The sequence below is a fragment of the Haliotis rufescens genome, unplaced genomic scaffold, assembly GCF_023055435.1.
Source record: "Haliotis rufescens isolate VD_foot unplaced genomic scaffold, xgHalRufe1.0.p SCAF_3, whole genome shotgun sequence".
Lineage (NCBI taxonomy): Eukaryota > Metazoa > Mollusca > Gastropoda > Lepetellida > Haliotidae > Haliotis > Haliotis rufescens.
The window spans coordinates 18,115,408-18,136,048 of NW_025964001.1; the positions used below are offsets into that span (position 1 = coordinate 18,115,408).

General features: G+C 37.4%; 1 protein-coding gene across 21 annotated transcripts in view; it reads left to right on the forward strand.

Moving 5' to 3' along the window:
- LOC124137024 (ryanodine receptor-like) overlaps window positions 1-20,641 on the forward strand; it is a 206,631-nt gene that overhangs the window by 160,052 nt on the left and 25,938 nt on the right. For 16 of the 21 annotated variants that reach the window (XM_048403848.1, XM_048403855.1, XM_048403847.1 and 13 more), the window contains 15 exons: window positions 3,618-3,635; window positions 6,979-7,035; window positions 8,759-8,871; window positions 9,716-9,809; window positions 11,107-11,274; window positions 11,858-11,929; window positions 15,132-15,231; window positions 15,677-15,756; window positions 17,097-17,173; window positions 17,669-17,906; window positions 18,570-18,698; window positions 19,415-19,519; window positions 19,643-19,724; window positions 20,180-20,250; window positions 20,362-20,427. In XM_048403848.1, the coding sequence (XP_048259805.1) occupies window positions 3,618-3,635; window positions 6,979-7,035; window positions 8,759-8,871; window positions 9,716-9,809; window positions 11,107-11,274; window positions 11,858-11,929; window positions 15,132-15,231; window positions 15,677-15,756; window positions 17,097-17,173; window positions 17,669-17,906; window positions 18,570-18,698; window positions 19,415-19,519; window positions 19,643-19,724; window positions 20,180-20,250; window positions 20,362-20,427 (1,470 nt within the window). The remainder of the gene's footprint in view (window positions 1-3,617; window positions 3,636-6,978; window positions 7,036-8,758; window positions 8,872-9,715; window positions 9,810-11,106; window positions 11,275-11,857; window positions 11,930-15,131; window positions 15,232-15,676; window positions 15,757-17,096; window positions 17,174-17,668; window positions 17,907-18,569; window positions 18,699-19,414; window positions 19,520-19,642; window positions 19,725-20,179; window positions 20,251-20,361; window positions 20,428-20,641) is intronic. The other 5 variants (XM_048403862.1, XM_048403863.1, XM_048403866.1 and 2 more) reach the window with 3 other exon arrangements.

Sequence of the window (20,641 nt, forward strand, 5' to 3'; positions counted from 1 at the left end):
AAACTTCTGTAACAATATGAATGGTTGCATCAGAGTTTTATGGATTTTGTCAGACGTTTTCTTTATATGAATAACTCTGAGGATACAGTTCATGAAATGCTTCAGAATCTTCCAAGTTTACATTTACCAGAATTAAATGATATGTTATGTATTTAAAGGTTAACTTGGTAAATCATAGGTGTGAAATCACGATAACATACCGTATTCGACGTAATAAGCGCCCCGTCCTAATAAGCGCCCACGGCGATATTTGCTAATATATTGGCTAGTGAACAATCCCAATTAGCACCCCTTCCAAATGATCAATGTACACAAGATGTTTTTATTCGTGTATAATACACACTCATGTGTTATATGCACCATTAATTATGGGCAACTAAATTCTGGAAAATATATCTGTCGTGTATAATACGACTTTTCTTTTGTATCATTTCAGGCTTTCAGCATAAAAAACGAAATTTACCATCTTTCAATTCTTTTTTTCTCACCGAAATTATATTCTAATAAGAGCCCCCTATTTCTAATTTTGAGAGCGCCCTGGGTGCTTATTACGTCAAATATGGTACCTATGTTTGAAGTGTGGACACATTCCTGCAAAAGGAAATATTTATAACAAAACAACTATTCTGTCCTAATACAGATCTGTAGGCGTTTTTCAAGTACCGTACTGATCTATTAGTACTTGTCGGTAGTGAAATGTAGAGCGATGGTTTCTTGACTAATTATAGCAATACATTTTGAACAGAAAATACAAAAGTGACTAGGACATTGTATTATTAGATTCAGCGACACCAAAATTTGGCTCTTCTCTGTCTTGACTACTGGATCACATGCCATGCTTCTACAACAATGTAGAATGTTGTGACATGGTCTAAAAATGTTAGAATAAACCTCTCAGGTCTGGTACATTTTATTATGGGCTTTCCAATTATAATTTTAGCTGTATAATCTAAATGTCTCTCACGTGACTTAAAGTGTATTTCACTGTATACAAGACACTCAACTTTGTGAAAGCTGATCTTTAAACTACTACAACCATCACACTCCGCAAATGCCACATCACTTATAACCCTTGCTCACACCCAGAGTTTGTGTCTTGTATCATGGTAGACGGAAATATAGCTACTGTATCTTGAATTTCATGGTATGGTTGCCATTAAATACATCAACACATTTGTGACCTCAGGTTTGGCATCAAATAGGGCTTGAAGGTATCAAATTAGTGATAGCATCAGTTCAAAATTCAAAACACAGCAGCTTTATTTCCTAACAAATCATCTAATTCTGGTTGAGATGTAAATCTTGGAAGAATACAAGGTTCCTCTTTAACAGCCACAGTAAAAGTCAAGCATGGATGTAAATAAGCAATAAAGATTGGTGTATTAATTCTTTTTCCAGTATATTGATTAAGAGGTTGGTATGACTATGTATTGGACAGTTTGATCAGCATTATTCCACATAGAAAATTTAAATCCTACAAATGTGTTAACTATGACTGTATTCTGTGGTTGTTCATGAGAATCTTGTTTGAAGGTGGTAGAATTAAAGCCTGCTCCATATTTTGATGACATGTATCCTTTTGCTAGAGCCCTATACCCTATGCTCTTCTTGTACAAAACACATTCAAATATAGACATTGGATCTACAATCATCTGGAAGCTACTTCTGTCATGAGTCTGTACGTGTGGGACTTATGACAGTTGTAGGACTAAGATGACGACGCCTTATGTCCTGGGACCTGTTCCACAAAGCGATCTTAGTGCTAAGACCTAGTCCGGGATAAAGAATAAATGCAACGACAGTCGTAACCTTAAGATCACTTTGTGGAACTGGGTCCACCTGCACAATTCGATCTTAGTGCTATGTTCAACATAACATTGAAGCTCTAAATTAGTTTTAAGATAATCCAAGCGCTAAGGTCGCTTTGTACAAGTGGGCCCTGGACCTCATGAACATTACACAAAGTGATCTTAGGGCCACGTTGATTGTAACTACGATACTCTAACATAGTTTTACGATAATCATAGCACTAAGATCACAAGTGGACCCAAGACCCAGTGAACATTCCACAAAGTGATCTTTGTGCTACGTTGATCGTAACTACATTGTTCTAACAGAGGTTTATGATAATTGTAGCGCTAAGATCACTTTATGCATGTGGGCCCTAGACCAGGTGAACATTCCACAAAGTGATCTTAGAGGATTGACCATTGTAAGTCAGTGTTAAAGAACAGAAGCAACAACAATAGTACCTTTAAGAACGCTTTGTCGGACAGGTAGCTGAAAATCATGTGTCACATACACAATGCAGCATAAGGTTAAACTGGACCATTGGTCTGATCTAACCTTGCGTAACAAAGCTTGGTCTAAGCAAAGTCTGTTTTGTACAAGGAGGCAAAAGATGAAAGGGGAGGATTTGTGTCATCAAAAATTGATCCAACTGTTGTGGGATTTGTTTAGTGTTTATGTAGAAAGCAATGTTTCAGCTTCATAGCAAGTGTGATATTCATCTTCATTGTGATCTCACAAATGTGCTGCCTCTAGAAAGTGTGGATTCATACACTGATGCAGGCTAATCAAGACTCAGGTTATGGGGTGGATATATGGCGATGAAATATCAATATCGCTCATGTATAATCTCAGTCATCCTCGATTATCCAGTGTATTATATCTTCATTCTATTATGATACATACTCAGACTTTTCCCCACCATAGCTTTCTGTCTGAAGTGTCATCACGATCTCACTTACTCTTATGAACTGAGTACAGAATATCTGTCAGTCATTTGCATGGAATCAACGACCAATCAATCTGCCTTTTCTGAACACTAGTTGGTAAAGATTGCAATCAAAATTTTGGCCTTGTATGAGAGAGCTCAATATGTTTAATTAAATAAAAATCCTGTTTAAACTTTTAGACTGGAAAAGATGTTATGGGGGAGGGCCGGAAATCCAAATACTGCAAGACATCTACCAATTGAGACAGTATTCAACAAGACAAGATGAATATTGGTGATATCGCTGCATTTTGCAAGCATAGAAGAACATTTGTAATTTGATTAAATGGTTATTCTTAGCAATGCGTCATTCGAACCAGACACTAGACAAAGTTTGGTGGCGAATGAATCCAGGGTATATGTCATCATAGGATGACGATTTGATACACTGGCTAGTCAAGGATGAATCTCAATACGAGTGGACTAAAGATGTAACAATATAACTCCTGTCCTTTCCTGTCCAATAATGGTTACAGCCCGTAATATTCCATGAAGCTACTAAAATGTTTACTGAAGAAGTTTTATGCAGCCAAGAACTAAAGCCATCTTAGCAACCAACATAAGTAAGAACATCATTCTAGTTCACGAAACATCATTAATTTGATTATATCAAAGGCGATAAAGGTAGTGCATTTTACAACCATTTAACAACAAAGGGGCTCCATGGACATACTCGCTTACTGATATGGACTGAAATATAATAAATGATTATTTCTTGAAGAAATTTAATCAGTTGTCAGTCAAATGAGGTACTACAACATGGTAATATTTTGCTAAATATCAACTTTCTGATTGGAAGTATTTCAATCTGATATGAAGGACCTATGAATCTTGTTCACAGGAAAATATTCAAAGCCAGGTAATGTAAATGTGTATTTCATTTGCCCTGTTACAAACTCACCGCACAGTGAATGCAGTGAGGCATTCGCAAGTGTTAGAATTGGTACTGTCATTAGTTTGAAGATTGTCTCTAGCTTCAGACTTAAAGAATAGTTTCCAAAAAACACTAAAATAGCATCTTTCTCTTTCTCTTCCTTGATCTAACAAACAGTTACTTGTGCACTGTTGCTAGCTGTACTAGCGAGGTAGACATGGCGTACATGTGATATGTGCTACCTCAAGAATGTCATGAATCGGACAAGTTGATATTGCTGAATGAAGTCAATGTGGTTCAAATCAGAGCTGAGTGAATTCTTGATATTCAAATAGAAATACAACTACCCTTTGCTATGTAGGGGCTTTTCATATTGTGGGTGATAGCTATCGATATAAAAAGCAATATTAAAAAAAAATAAAAAAAATATTAATAATAATGTTATCTTTGTACGTACAAAGTAAGTTTGAAATACTTTGGCGAAAAAGGTAATATGAGCATAGTTTTTAAATTAACTCTTCATAAAACAGATTTACAAATGTGACGATAATATGCGATATTCGACGAGCTCTGTTTTGGATGGCGATGTTATCGTGTTTTGGATATTTAAGTATGTAAGCGGGTATGTCCCACATTAACCAGAGACTGCTGGTTGTCATGGGGATTGACTAAAATATGTGTGATATATTGGACCATAATGCCTCCTTTTTAGAATATGACTGATGGAAAATTATTATGGTTTATACATTATTATTTTTAATCCTAAGATGAAATTTTGGCATTTAAATGAATAATGTTATTGTTACTAAGAAGGAGCATTATGATGTTACTATGCATTAATGCTGCTATGATCATGATAACATGTCTTGTAGTGGAAGCAATCAAATGTAATGAGACGAAGGTACACTTTCATGAACCAAATATGGAGAATAGGTTTTGGCATTGTGTTTTCCTCACCATATTTGAATGCTTTCACGATACCCTTGTTACTGGTTACAAACATTCCACTAAGTTCATGGTTGTTGTTTTTGCATGGATGGTTTATTATTCAACTTAAACTGCATGTTTGTGAAGTTACAAACTTTTGTTCATACTTGTTTGGATAATGACTCGAGAGCCAGTGTGTGGAATCTGTCCTAACCTCAACAATAACCCACCTATTAGTTGTACTGGGAAGACGAAGATGACAAACTGTGTCAGGAACAGAGAAGATTAGAACGACCTTGGTTCATTCATGTGTGATAAAATTGAAGAATATGAATACATGCACTATATATTGTGTATGACTCAGGTGACTTGTAACCCATTACTGAGACAAGTTATTTTACACTACACTAAAATGGCCACATATCCACATAGTCAAGTTGATATTGAAAGGATATTCTAATTCCCGAATACCTGTCTACCCTGCATATGTTGGTGGGATATTGTTAAGTAGCCAGACATCAAAGTGATCTGTATTGAACAATGAATGTTCGCAGGATATACAAGAATACCCCCTGTTCCAATATCTCTGTTCTTATTGTTTTACAATACAGTAAGATAAATTCATACCAACATAGGTAATCTTAGGGTTAAAAAATAAAAGAATTGGTTCTCAGGCAATGGCTTTTGAAAATATAGTGCGGGCAGGTCTTTTTGGTGGGGGGGGGGACGTTTGAACTAGTATGTAACCAAATAAACTGTTGTGTCTAATCAACCTGGAAAGTTGTCTCCCTACATAAATGTATTCCTTGATAAGTTAAACACTGGAATACAATATTTGACTTCTGTTTGAGCTTTGATGCTATTTCATAATGCGAAAACGTTATCGTGGGCACACAACACTGGAAGAAGCATGTCAACAAATCCATATTGGTTACTCCCTATTATTACACTATCTGACTATAAAAGTGTTCATTGTGTATCTGGGCTTAAGTTTGTAATCCATTATATTACTTTTTACCAAGATTTCATTCAATTTTGTTTACATCAATTTCGGCAAAATCGTGTATGATCTGATTGACAAATCACATCAATTCACCGTGAACTCGCATTGAAATGAACATTAGTTGTTTCAGATACAAACACTTCGGTCTTCCTATCAATTTTCTTAACAGTTATGATATTGGCCATGACAAGAAGTGTTTCTTTTTTAAACTAAATCACCCACGGTTCGGCGAGAAAATGTGTAAACAGCTGCTTGCTATTTCTGACTTATTTTACGAGACAAATACCCATGTAATCTTATTCTCTGCGTATGAAACATTGTCTGCCATACAGTACACAAATACCATTGAATTTGGAAATCATCATACATAGTGATGTTTTATAAAAAAATTCCTGTTTTCCTTGACCAAATTTGCAAACAGCAAAACAAGCACAGAACTATTGCCGCCATGACCATAACATAGTCCATCAGTGTGCATGTAAAGGGAAGTAAATACACACTATATTGAATCATGTTGTTTTTAAGAATTGTAGCATTTCACTGCCAGAGTTGTGTGTGTTAAAGATGCGGAATATTTAAGGATTTTTGTTTGTTATGAAAATGGAAATAAAAACAAATTGTGTGGCGGACTTTGTGAAGATGCAACGGTGCCTGAGAACCAAGATTATTATCTTTTTTAGTCTTATAGTGGTAGAATAAATTAACATGCATATTTACAAACATAGCCAATCTTATGTTGGCAGTAACCACTTTATTACATATTTATCAACTTAACCAATGTCATGTTGGCAGTAAACACTAAGTTACATACAGTAAACTACGGTTATAACGAACTCAAAGGGACTACTAATTTTAGTTCATTATAACCGTAGTTCGTTATAAGTACATATACAGCATGACTACAGCAAGTAGTCGGGACCAAAAAGTAAGTTCGTTATATCCGTCAGTTCGTTATAAGCGTGTTCGTTATAACCGTAGTTTACTGTGTTTACCAACATAACCACGTTTAGTTGATAGAAGACCAAAAGATACAAATATGCACCAACATTACCCATCTTATGATTGTAGAATAGACTAAATATATCAATACTTACAGGGCAATTGATGGTTGACAATTAAAAAAGTCAATGCCAAAGGACAATTAATCTAAAATATCCACCAAAACGGATTGAATAGGGCATACATAGGCAAAATAGTGATGCAAATTATGTGAATAGATCACTGTAAACCAGTGATGATACCAGGTGTTTCGCAAACACTAACCACACCCAATGTACCCGTATGCCAAGTCATACTGGTAGAAAGGTCCAAGGGAGAGTATTGTTATGTTGCATCATGGTAGATGGAGTATGAGGGCAGTGAGTAGAGGTAGGTCTGAGATGATACTACCTGTTCTAGGTGGAGAATCCAGCAATGGCTGTTTTGGAGAGGAAGAGACAAACACATCATGGACACGTTTGTAGAACTTGATCCTCGAACCCCCGCTCCAAGCTTTTATGCTTGACACATATATCAGCAATGACCTTCTTGGAATTCTCACACAATATGATTGCCTGTGTTGATTGCTTGGGGTACAGCAATGATATGTCATGGAGCTCATGTGTATGGTGTTCACCTGTGTTAATTGCTTGGGATACTGTGGTGGCCTCCTGGCACTTGTATGTATGACATATGCCAGTGTTAACTGCTTTGGATATTGACATTACCTTACATGGTACTCATTCATATGGTATTCACCTGTGTTAACTGCTTGGAATATTGAAATGACCTGACATGGTATTTATTCATATGGTATTCACCTGTTAACTGTTTTGGATATTGGAATGACCTTACATAGTACTCATTCATATGGTATTCACCTGTATTAACTGCTTGGAATATTGCAAAGATCTTCCTCGGTACTCATTCATTGGTATTCAAGTATGTTAAATGCTTGGAATATTGCAAAGATCTTCCTCTGTACTCATTCATATGGTATTCAAGTATGTTAACTCCTTCGAATATTGCAATGAAATTAAATGGTATATACAATTTCATATGTATGACAATTGCCATTGTTGATTGCTTAGGATACTGCAATGACCTTTCATGATGATACTCATTATATTCTATGATTGGATTACACTAGTGCCTTCCGTGATTGTCACAGATTGTCACTCATGTTAATGTAAGGGGATTTAGTTTGTAAGAAACACACAATGTATGTGTATATAACTTTGTCTCAAGTATGAAGATTTGTTTTCAGCTTCCTACATTGGTTCGTGACTAATTTATAGTTAATGTACTATTATTGTGCAGAAAAAAAATGGCTTAGGAGAAGAAGGAATAAGATCTGAAATTGTAAATTACAGGATTTTGTGTGAATAGTCTCTGGTATGTCAACTCCTGACCTGTGGTTAAGCCTACTGGGTGGGTTTTGTCTGGAAAAGTATTCTGTAGAAACGGCAAACTCACTGACTTTGTGTTTGTATTGAAACGAGGTATTCCTTGTATAAAGATAAGATATTCTTGTTCGTTTTCAGCAGATTGTCACTGACTTCTTTCTGTTGTCTGACGATAACTCAAACCTTCTTACTGGTATTACAATGTTGGCAACATTTGAGGAGAAATTGTCAAATGAAGTTTGAACGAAGATAAACCAAAGTATTTCTTAGCAAGTCATTTAAGATATCCAAATTGACTTTTCAAAATACATTTTCCACAATAACCTCTCATGATTCACCAGTGCAAACTTGACCTTCTATAACACTGAAAGTGTATCACCAGGAACTAACTTAACGTCTGCTTCCCTAGCATGACCCATGCCTTCACTATCAGTTGATTTTATGAAACCTCAACACTTTTGTGAACATCTATAAATACTTTTGTATGGTTTTTTTATGATGAAGGAAGAACTCTGACATGATGCTTGGGGAAAATTTAATTATTATAATTTTGTGGAAAGTTATATAGACAAATAATTAATATTTACTGAATCACTGAATAAAAATATTAATGTATTTTTAAGCGTTGATAAATCTATACAAGCTGAATGTCATGACCTCAGCATTAAGGTTGTTTTACATTATAGAAATACTATTATGTCTTTACCCCAATATTCGGTGCCTAAGAGCTAATGTTATGTTCATTTGATGAGGTGATTTCAGCTTGGTGACATTGAAATGATTTTGTGTCCTAGGTTGAGCACCCCCACCTTGGTTTGAAGAGTGCTTGGAAGAAGGTGATTTCGTCTCAGAGGAAGAGGGCTGTCATGGCATGCTTCAGAATGATACCTCTTCACAGTCTGCCCAGGTACCTTTTCAGTTCCCATGTATGGATTCCGGGATAGAATTGATCCCCATGAACGTATGCTGGTTGAAAAGATACCAAATGGATGGCGTCGTCAGCCTTGTTGATTTGTGTGGTTGATTGTGTGTCATTATATCCTGACAGTGTCTGGTCCAATCTTGATTGTTTACAGGTCGTGGCCATATGGCAGGAATATTGCTGAGTGTGGAATTAAACAATTAACAAACTTCTGCAGTTTCAGGAAGACCATGTTTACTCAAAGTAGGGGTGTAATGTCTTGTTTCTTTGTTATTTATTGACCCAATCATCAACATTCAAGCTGCATGATGGAGGCCTGTTAATAATCAAGCCTGGACCAGACGAACCAGTGATTTATATTCTGAGCAACAGTGCCACAAAATAAATCAAGCCCCTGAGTCTGACCAACTAATCCTTTAAATTGCCTCATAAAATAAGCATAGGTTGCTGGGGACCTATTCTAACCCTGAATCCCCACGGGTCCAGCCTGTACTGGTTGATCAAACTATCATTACAATTGCAATACTTACAATAGTATCAGTACTTAAGATGACCTCAGTTGTCATCCTGATAGTTTTGTAGGGTACTGCTACAAATTATCACAAGGTCTATAACAATGCATGATTATTTTGTGTTACAAAGAGATTGGAGTTAAAAAGGTTTCACTGTTTGGAATTGTTTGTGATGTTAATTATGTGTCAGTTCTTATTTACATGCTCAGTTTGAAGTTCAGTTATGTGAGTATTGGTTGGTGACTTTTGAAAAGTGATTGGCTTTCCGATTAAAAGTAATGCTTTAAGCAGGTTATTGTATGTAACCTCTCCCACAGACATCGTGCCATCAACTTGTTCCTGAAATCCTACAAGCACCTGTGGCTAGAAACGGAGGAACTGGACAAGAACATCCTCATCACAGACCTTACAGTGAGTACTTGGGTTTAAAATTCAGATGAATTTTCAAGATGTAATATTGTTGATTGGTTGTATGATCTGTATGCCAATATTTCTTCATTACAAACCTTCATTTGATTGCACTTCCTTTTGGAATACCTTTAAAATACTGGCAGTATTGTGGATGCATTAGGTTCTGAACCACTTTTTCTTCATTGCAAATATTAATGTATGTATCTGGATGTATTTCTTTTTGCAAATTCCATACTGAATTGGAATCACCAGCTGACAATATGGTGTAGTGTTCATTCTAGGTTGCAGCATTGCCACACCTTTTTCGATAATAATGCAATAATTATTACCCAGTGCAGCAGTGGGTGCATGGTCTCCAATACAACAGAATCTTGTCACCTTAGTGTTATGACTGTTAATGTTCATCAACAATGAATTATATATCACTGTAAGTAGCTCTGTTGCAGAGGCTTTTTGGTTGGCTTGTGTCATTAGCATTGTAAAGATTGGCTTACGCTAATATGGGTAAAATTTTATCCCCGTTCATCAGAAAATCATGGACATACATGGACATAATCATAGTTTATAGAATTTTAAGATGCAAATTTATTTTTCACTGATACAAATAATGGAATGACAGTCAAGACTTTCTCATTCATGAATTTGGAGATCAGCTCAATTACAGCTCTATCCCTGACAGACAGCTTATTCCTTGAGAAGTGGTTGGCTTTATTTCCTTGACTGGTTTTTACAGAAATAGGAAATTTATCACTAAGCACAAGAAATCAAATTCAATGATGAATAGACCGTCTAATTTCTTAAAAGCTCGCATACACTGTCACACCATGCTTAGAGTACAGATGACCCTTTTTGTCAACTAGAATAAACACTGATGATTAATGTAGTTGGTTCCGAACCATTGTTTCCTTTTTAGATATTTTACTGTGAATTTTTGGGTGTAGTTTCTTCTGAAGTATCCCAATTCAACTGAAGTATGCTCCAAATATCACCTGTTGTTTTGCAGAGTAATGACTTAGAATTGGCAATATACAGGATGTAATATGTTCTGGTGAATGTGTTTCAACTTGTAGGTATCTAATTCTGAATAATATGAATTTGATTCAGGATAGAATTGGATGTATTTGATTCAGAGGAAAAAGGATGTACTTGAATCTGAACAAAAATAGATGTATTTGATTCTGAACAAAATGGATGTGTTTGATTCTGATTAAAAATGGATGTATTGGATTCTCAACTAAATCTCCTTTGGATATGACTTTATGAAATGGGGTGATCACAAATATATATGACAATGCAGCAAGCCAGTGAGAAAGAAGATGAAGGGGAGAAGAAGGAGGAGGAAGAAGTTAAACCAGACCCCCTGTCTCAACTAATCACATGTCTCAGTCGTGCTGCAACCAAGGAGCAGCAGAGCAGCCTACCAGAAGATCCCCTGTACATGTCCTATGCTGAAATCATGGCCAAGGTGAGTACCAGCCTTTGGCTCAATGGAATGCTGTCTATGTAGACATCAAGCTACTTTTCTGTTTAGGCAAGACTTTCAAAATGGTTTAACATATCTAAAAAAATCAAATGTGCCACAAAAAAAAGCCGTTAAAAACACCAAACTTATTTACTGTCATGATCAATATAAATAAAAATATTTAAAATACTACCAGTATTATTATGACCTTTTGAAACGGATGGAAGGTAACTCTGAACTTGTTTCTTTCCATATTCCTCGAGCCCTCACATTTTTCTTTTATTTTTTACCGACTTCACATTTTTCGGACATTAAAGAAATATATTTGAAATTGGAATTTAAAAAATTCTTTTTCAACCTACCGAACTTAATTTTAGTCCAAAAAGTTGTGAACCCCAAAATAGAAAGCCTGGTCCTTGATCATGACATGAGAAACCTTCATTTGAAAAATTGTTGTCTCCAGAGTTTCTGGGACAAATTATAGTCAAACATATTACTGATTGGACATGACACGATGGCTACATGTGAATCTATGGAATAAGATGGTAAATGTGTTCATTACCGAGTTGTATGTTTGTCTGGACAGAGCTGCAGTGGTGAGGATGATGACGATGATGACGATGGAGGGGAGGACGAGGGTCCAGGACCGTCCTTCGAGGTGAGATAGCACGTGGTCACCTGCACCCTACACTCATACATCTAGATCTACTTCAAACCACAGCGCTTACAGGCTCACTTAAACATTCAAGCATTCACTATTTGTTTAGTACATGTATTTTGCAGTTCCACAACAATCATAACTTGCTGTAAAATGACATTAACTCTATGAAATTCTGCATTTTGATAAGTGAAACCAATTCAGCAACAGCTTCCATATACAAACATCACGTCAATCAGTTTGTAAAGCATTTAGTTTATATTGATTTATGAATGAAACAAGAGTTTCTAGAAAATTATACAGTGAGTAGCAACTGTTTTAGGGGATGAACATGGGAAGTTCTTCATGACTAGTGTTTCTTATACTGTTGGCTTATTAACTTGTTTGTTTTCCTTAGTATGTAGGAGTCTTAGTTTGAAGGGAGTGGGGTGTTATGGTCCTGAGTGATCCAGTAGTTGATCAACTGACATGTCTCATGTTGTCTGTCACATATTTGGGTTAACTGAAGGATTTTGACTGCTGTTGTGGAACTATAACATATGGCACCTTTAGATTACCAGCTCTCTCTTCATAATTCATAACTATCTTTCATAGACATTGTTAATATTAATTGCCAGAAGTATTCATTCATAATATATGGGTTACATCTTTATGGTCACGGTCGGTGGGTTAGCCAAGTGGTTAAAGTGTTTGCTCATCACACTGAAGACCAAGGTTTGATTCCCCACATGAGTACAATATGTGAAACCCATTTTCTGCTGTTGGACTGTTATTATTTGTCTGGAATATTGCAAAAAGGGATTTAAAAAATTCTTTGTTCACTCACTATGTATAAGCACTCCGTGCCCTCCAAATCAACTCAGTATTAATAAAATACTCGAAGGTCAAATTACTATGTCCCTGAGCAATTTAGAATATTAACACTATATTGATAATGAAGTTGTTTTTTTAAAAATAACCTTTAGATGTATTTTGAAACATATTAGCTGAAATGAAGAGAACAGGCTGCATAATGTGTGGTTAAGTTGAAATAACCTTAGAAGTGTTTGTACTTTCTTGTTGGGTCAATAATTGTTTCAGGCAACAGAAAACATTTTTATTCACATGTGTGAGCTTGGCTTTGACAAACCTTGTAATGCAGAGATTTGTGAAATGAATGAATATTAACGTCTCTATTCTCACCACCTAACCAAAATCTCTCTGTTACAAGCATTTTTGAATATTTCTTGGTGCGGTGATGCTTAAGTATTGCATTGCATTTTGATTCAGCAAGGTCCATGCTTTACGTGGAACTCCATGGTGCTTTTAATCATCAACACTGCATCTGCATATATTCAGCTGTAGAAGAATGTAGGGTCTCAAATATGATTTGAAACCCCAGTAATATTAAAGACTGCCATGAGGATGGTACCAACCACCATCATTGTAGTTATGAGTGAACCTTGTACATAGAACTGATACTTTAAGTGAATCAATGTGAATATTTGAGGAAAATACACAAAGTGAACCAATGTGAATATTTGAGTACATCTAATTTTGCTGTTTGCATCAGATCAAACTGGATTTGTTAAAGGTACTACTATCTCTGCTGCAATTCAGATGTAATGTTAACTGTTGTTCATGTTCAATATTTGTGGTAGAAGACACTTTCACTTCATAGAAACCTAGAGAATGCTAGTGCTCCTCTGATCGAGCTGCAACTGTTAAGTCTGTTTTTGGCTGTGTAGTAAAGATTTTCAGTTGTTTATCAGAAACAAGGCGAGATACCTGTAACGACGTAGTCATTAATAAATGCTATTTTAATAATTTTTTGTGTAAATTCAACAAAGTAGACATAATGTAAGAAATATATACACATGTCCTGATACAGAATTATCTTTATTATTTTAATTCAGTGTTACATTTTTTAAATCATCGATCAACAGTAACGTTGTTATTTCAACTAAGTGTAGAGAGAAGAAATTGATTTAAAAACTTTGATAAAATTGTGTGGTGAGTTAGGAGATTAATGTGACTGTCATGTGATCCCACTCATAATGTGCCCTGCCCACAATATACACAGCTTTGTGATAATCTGCTGTCAGCAATATCCTCGCACCGTGTATACCCCTACCTGCCCCTGTATGGTGCTGTAGTTCCTAGATAGCCCTTAGATCTGTTTGTGGTGGATTGTATTGTGCTATATAGACGTATACCTGTACTGCACTCATAATACATGTATATATACACCAGCATCATATATCATATATACTATATATTTAAGACATATATATTGCCATAGTAGAAACAGGTGTTTGTTGCTGAGAAACATATATTTTTCAAATGAAAATAATATTTTCATGATAATTCCATGTTTTTATAATTTTTTACTTTATGTGTGTATTTTATGAATTAAGTACAACTTGTTTTGAATTTTGTTGAAAATGTTTGCACTTTCTTAACTGACTGAAGATTTAATGTAAATATATGCACATGCATTATATATTCTTTCGGTACTGGTTTTGACAAATTTTCAGCCTTTTATTTTTTTATGATATTTTTTTATGCAATAGAATTTTGTAAAATTACAACCTAATGTTTCTGTAGATATTCATATAGTAGCACTATCACAGTTGTTAAAACATCCTTTTTTCCTTGTCGCTGTCATTATTGTCAGTAACTGTTTCTGTTCAATCTGTACTAGGAAATCGATTAAGAAAACTATCCAAATAGAATTTCAGATACATTTAAGATGTTCAAATTTAAGTAATTAATCAATGTTTTAACATATTTACATCAGTAATCATATGGAATGAAATTAATTTTTTTTTAAATGAAAAAATAATTGAATAATATTGTAAATTTGTTTTAGACTTTTTAAAGTTGTGAAGATACACAGAAGGTGTATTCCTACAACTAATATTACAAAATGACTTGATATAAAGTACAAATAGTATATGTTATAAAAGGAAAACTAGAAATTTCTATCATTTCCATCACCATCATCATCAACACTGTGTACTTTGATTTGGCACCAGTAGTGAATGACAATACATGGAGTTGCACTGGAGGGTGTAGCCAGTCGGTAGCCTAGCCACTAGTGAATGCTGTAGTCCTTACTCTGCATGGTCACAAGTCAGGGATTCCTCCTGTGTTCCTGCCACTGATGATGATGAAGATGCTTCTCCACCTGTCTAAATGTGTGGTTGTTGTGTGTATTTAGGAGCAGGAGATGGAGAAGCAGAAACTGTTGTCGGAACAGTCGCGGCTGGCTGACCGCGGTGCTGCTGAGATGGTGCTTCTGTATATGGGTGCCAGCAGAGGTAGGTCCTGTGTTGTGTCATTGCTTGTAGTGACCATCGGTTGTAGTGACCTTTAATATTCTGAGGCAGTGCCTGAGAGTTTGGCTAGGGACAAAATATATTCTCTCTTACTTATCGAATATTTGTAGGACCCAACACACATCAGGATATTTAGTGACTATTTCATAATTTTTTGTGAGAAAAAAGCAACCATTCCAGTATTTTCTTGAACTTGTTAAAAATAGAACTCATATTTTCTTGAAATTAGTATAAATCCCAGATTTACCCCAGAACGTCATTTGCTTGGTCGCAACTATACTGACACGTTAACCCAGGATTTCACTGATTTAACACTGATGAAGATGAGGTTGTTTTTCCATGTGACCTAGGCCACATTTCACAAAGTGATCATGGCGCTGAGACGATCATAACTCCCATACTTTAACATAGAACTCTGTTCTTCCAGGGGAACTCGGACCTATGGTGACCAATACTATCGAGCTTGGCATCTCGCTGCTCAGGGGTGGCAATGTGGATGTGCAAAAGGTGAGTTCTGTCACAGCTGATTGTTTGAGTGTGTGTGTCCCTGTTGAAGTTCAGGTAGGAGATGCTCCTCCGTAACCTGAGCTTATTGTAAGATGCGACTTAATGGTCCAAACTTGATTTTATATAGGCCGCCATCATATAGATGGAATATTGCATAGTGCAGTGTTAATTAATAAATTTCAGTGTATATATAGACTGACCAACAGACAAATCAATTAAAACATGTCAGAAAGAGATGAAAGACCAGTATAAAATTCAGAGATATATTTTATTATAAAATGCTGTATGACAATGATATTTTCTTCTCTTTTTTTTTTTCTTTTCTTTCAATTGGTAAAGATATTTGGAACCCTCCAGTTACAGGGCCTTTTTTTTACATAGCATTTGAAGTCAGCTTCAAATGAAGTTTATGTTACAGAACAATCATTACAAGCTCCCACCACCTCTAAGCCTCTTTCCTAATTGTGGCTACGGTGTAGAATAAGTCCTCTATGGACAACCAGCTCCCGCTGTTCTTCCAAATTCCTATTAAGGCACTGTGGTAGCAGCTCCTGCTGATCTTGGTTAAGCTTCTCCATAGGTACTGCCACAGTGTCATATTAGTCAGCTCCCTCTGTAATGTAGAGTAAGTCCTCTATGGACAACCAGCTCCCGCTGTTCTTCCAAATTCCTATTAAGGCACTGTGGTAGCAGCTCCTGCTGATCTTGGTTAAGCTTCTCCATAGGTACTGCCACAGTGTCATATTAGTCAGCTCCCACTGTAATGTAGAGTAAGTCCTCTATGGACAACCAGCTCCCGCTGTTCTTCCAAATTCCTATTAAGGCACTGTGGTAGCAGCTCCTGCTGATCTTGGTTAAGCTTCTCCATAGGTACTGCCACAGTGTCATATTAGTCAGCTCCCACTGTAATGTAGAGTAAGTCCTCTATGGACAACCAGCTCCCGCTGTTCTTCCAAATTCCTATTAAGGCACTGTGGTAGCAGCTCCTGCTGATCTTGGTTAAGCTTCTCCATAGGTACTGCCACAGTGTCATATTAGTCAGCTCCCACTGTAATGTAGAGTAAGTCCTCGTAGACGAACAGCTCCGCTGTTCTTCAGAATTCTATAGGACACTGTAGTAGCAGCTCCGGCTGCACTTTGTATTAAAAAATATTCTCTATTTAGTAGCTCCCGCTACAACCACATTGCCCTTTTGTAGCTGTAACACTGTATTATTGCTTCCTACCTGTTGGTAGTATTTTGTAACTGTAGAGGCCCCCATTGTTCCAAATAAAGACGGTCTTTTTTACATAAATATACAGAAAATTATATAAGTTAATTTTCAAACAATATTTTTTCAGAAAATGTTGCAACATTTGAAGGACAAGAAAGATGTGTCCTTCTTTACCTCAGTGGCTGGTTTGATGCAGCAGTGCAGGTGGGTAGCACTTCCTCCGTGTCTTGCACCAGTGCTCACAATGTCAGTCACTGGTATACAGGTCTGTGAAACCAGTAGTATGTATCAGTATCTGATGTTCTGCTGAGTCACCCACCAAGTGTATTAGGGTGGCAGGGTAGCCTTGTGGTTAAAGTGTTTACTCGGCATGCCGAAGACCTGCGTTCGATCCCCACATGGGTAAAATCACCGATAGGGTAATGTCATAGTCACTCACTCACTCACTCACCAAGTGTGTGACTTTTGATAACTTTTAAGGTTTTCTAGTTACCTTGAGAATTTGTCTTATAAGAATCATCACATCCATGGTCAGTTGTATGAGACTCAAGAAGGATGTTTTGAATTCAAATACCAGAAAGTTATTTTGAATTCCCATGCTTGCCACATATGTCATTGATAAAAAATAAATAATATATTATTGCCATGGAAAGCTTAAAAAAATCCTCCTCCTATCTATAATCCTGCAACCATTTTCAGTGTTCTTGACCTTGATGCGTTTGAACGAACCAACAAGGCGGAGGGACTCGGGATGAGTACAGACGTAGCTGCTGCAGACAAGAACGATGCTGAGTTCACCTGTAAATTGTTCCGCTTCCTCCAACTGATGTGTGAAGGTCATAACCTGGAGTTCCAGAACTACCTGCGCACCCAGGCCGGCAACACCACCACCGTCAACATCATCATCTGCACAGTAGACTACCTGCTCAGACTCCAGGTAGGTGGTGCAGATGTGTTCTGATTGAAAAGGGTTTGGCATTGTGATGGGAAGGGGTGGTTTATGGATGATGTGATCTCAGTCAACATCATCAGCAGAGTAGGCTTGTTCCTTGGACTCCGGGGCAGTCGGGTGGCCTAGTGGTTAACGCGTTCGCTCGTCACGCCAAGACCCGGGTTCGATTCCCGACATGGGTACAATGTGTGAAGCCCATTTCTGGTGTCCCCCGCCGTGATATTGCTGGAATATTGCTAAAAGCGGCGTAAAACTATACTCACTCACTCACTCCTTGGACTCCAGGCCAGTGGGACATTGATCCTTCAGATCAGATGTGTTCTGAACAGCAAGGCTTTGCAGTTGAAAATATTTGAATCCTATATATTTATCACATATATTTTTCAGTGGGTCTGGTATTTTGATGTAAGATAAGATACAGTTCTTTTTCGTTTGGAAGTCAGGATTTGATGGATTATGTACAGAATGTTTTTGAGAACCTGGACTTGTTTGTTCATTTGGTTTGGATCATGAAGAAAAGGTATTGTGCATTTAGATTTCCATCTGGCATTAATTCAAAAAGTATGTTGCAAAAGTAAACAATGTATGAGGTTAACAGATCCAAGACCCAAGGCAACAAACTTGATGTTTTACCTCTGTTGGTTTCAGGAATCCATCATGGATTTCTACTGGCACTACTCAGGGAAGGATGTCATTGATGTTGCTGGCAAGGAGAACTTCTGTCGTGCCATCATGGTTGCCAAGCAGGTCTTCTGCACACTCTCTGAATACATTCAGGTGAGACATGATGATACTTTGAGACAGATAGGTGAGACAGGACTAGACAATGAGACAGTCAGGTGAGCTATGATGAGACTATGAGAAAGTCAGGTGAGACATGCAGGTGAGACATGATGAGACATGCAAATAAGGACTGACAAGATAGTGAGATAGTCAGGTGATACATGATGAGACAGGACTAGACAATGTGACAGTCAGGTGTGACATGATGAGACTATGAGAAAGTCAGGTGAGACATGACTAGACAATGAGACAGGTGAGACATGATGAGACTATAAGATAGTCAGGTGAGACATGATGCGACAGTCAGGTGTAACATGATGGACTATGAGGCAGACAGTTGAGTCACGACTAGACAATGAGACAGGTGAGATAAGATGAGACAGACAGATGAGTCACGACTAGACAGTGAGAAAGTCAGGTGAGACATGCAGATGAGACACGACCAGACAATAAGACAGTCAGGTGAGTCAGGACTAGACAATAAGCCAGTCAGGTGAGACATGCAGATGAGACAGGACTAGACAGTGAGATAGTCAGGTGAGACATGACCACACAGGGAGAAAGATGGGACGTGATCAGACAACAAGATGTAGTTTGATCAATCTGTTTAATTTTGATAAAACGTATCTGTAGGGGACAGATGCTTCTCAATATAACATGATTCACGTGGGAACCAGACAATGGCTAATGTACTGTTATTCTTGTTCCAGGGTCCTTGCTCTTTGAACCAGCTGGCTCTAGCTCACAGTAGGCTGTGGGATGCTGTTGGAGGCTTCCTCTACATCTTCTCCCACATGCAGGACAAACTCTCAAAGGTGGGTAACACTGGCAATCAGAGGCTTGGTTGTTAGACTGCCATGGGGGACATGTGCCTGGGTGTATTGTTATCGGGGGACATGGCTGATCAGTTCACGAGGGCTGTATTACTTCTGTTCCAGGACCCGGATCAGCTGGACCTGTTGAGGGAGTTCATGAAGCTGCAGAAGGATATGATGATCATGTTGCTGTCCATGTTGGAAGGTGGGTAGTAGGGGGACCTAGTATAATGGGACCTGTTATAGTGGTGGAGTGGAAGGGCCTGTTATAGTGGGAGAACGAGAGGGGCTGGTGTAGTAGGGAAGTGGGAGGGGGTGGTATAGTTGGGGAACGAGAGGGGCTGGTATAGCGGGGGTATGAGAGGGCCTAGTGTAGTGGGGCCGTTGCCTTGCACTTGTCATAAGCTGACTAATATTGGGATCAGGTGGTGAGGCTCTGTGACCTGGTTGATTGCATGTCATCATGCCCCAATGGTGTGGATTGTTGGTCTTGCTGGTCACTGGCTTGCCAGACTTGAGTATTTACAGGCTGCTGTGATATAGCTGGGATATTGCTGATTGCAATGCTAAGCAACATTCACTTACTTATGTAAAGATAGTCTGTGCTGGATGTCTTAGGATGTCACAGATTGACAATATTTCTTTGTTCCTTCATTCCAGGCAATGTGATGAATGGACCAATTGGAAAACAGATGGTTGACACTCTGGTGGAGTCGTCCAGCAATGTGGAGGTGAGTGTCATGACTCACTTTAGGGGCACATTGCTTGTTGCTGGACAGTGTCAGGTATGTGTTTGTCTTGGTGACACAAGTCACTAATGTACTGTCAACTGTTTTCCACAGATGATCCTCAAGTTCTTCGACATATTCCTCAAGATGAAGGACCTGACCACTTCTGAAGCATTCTTGGTGAGAACATCCATCTTTCTATCTCATAACTAACCATGGTGGACATCTTACAAAGCACCATGGCACTAGGAAAAACTGTTACATAATTATGTCACAAATATATTAGAAAAATCACCTCATTAAAGAAACATTAGATGCATACCAAAGATTTCTCTTTTTCTAGTATTTTTGTAATTGTTATTTTTACTGCAAATTTGACATACATGTAATTTAT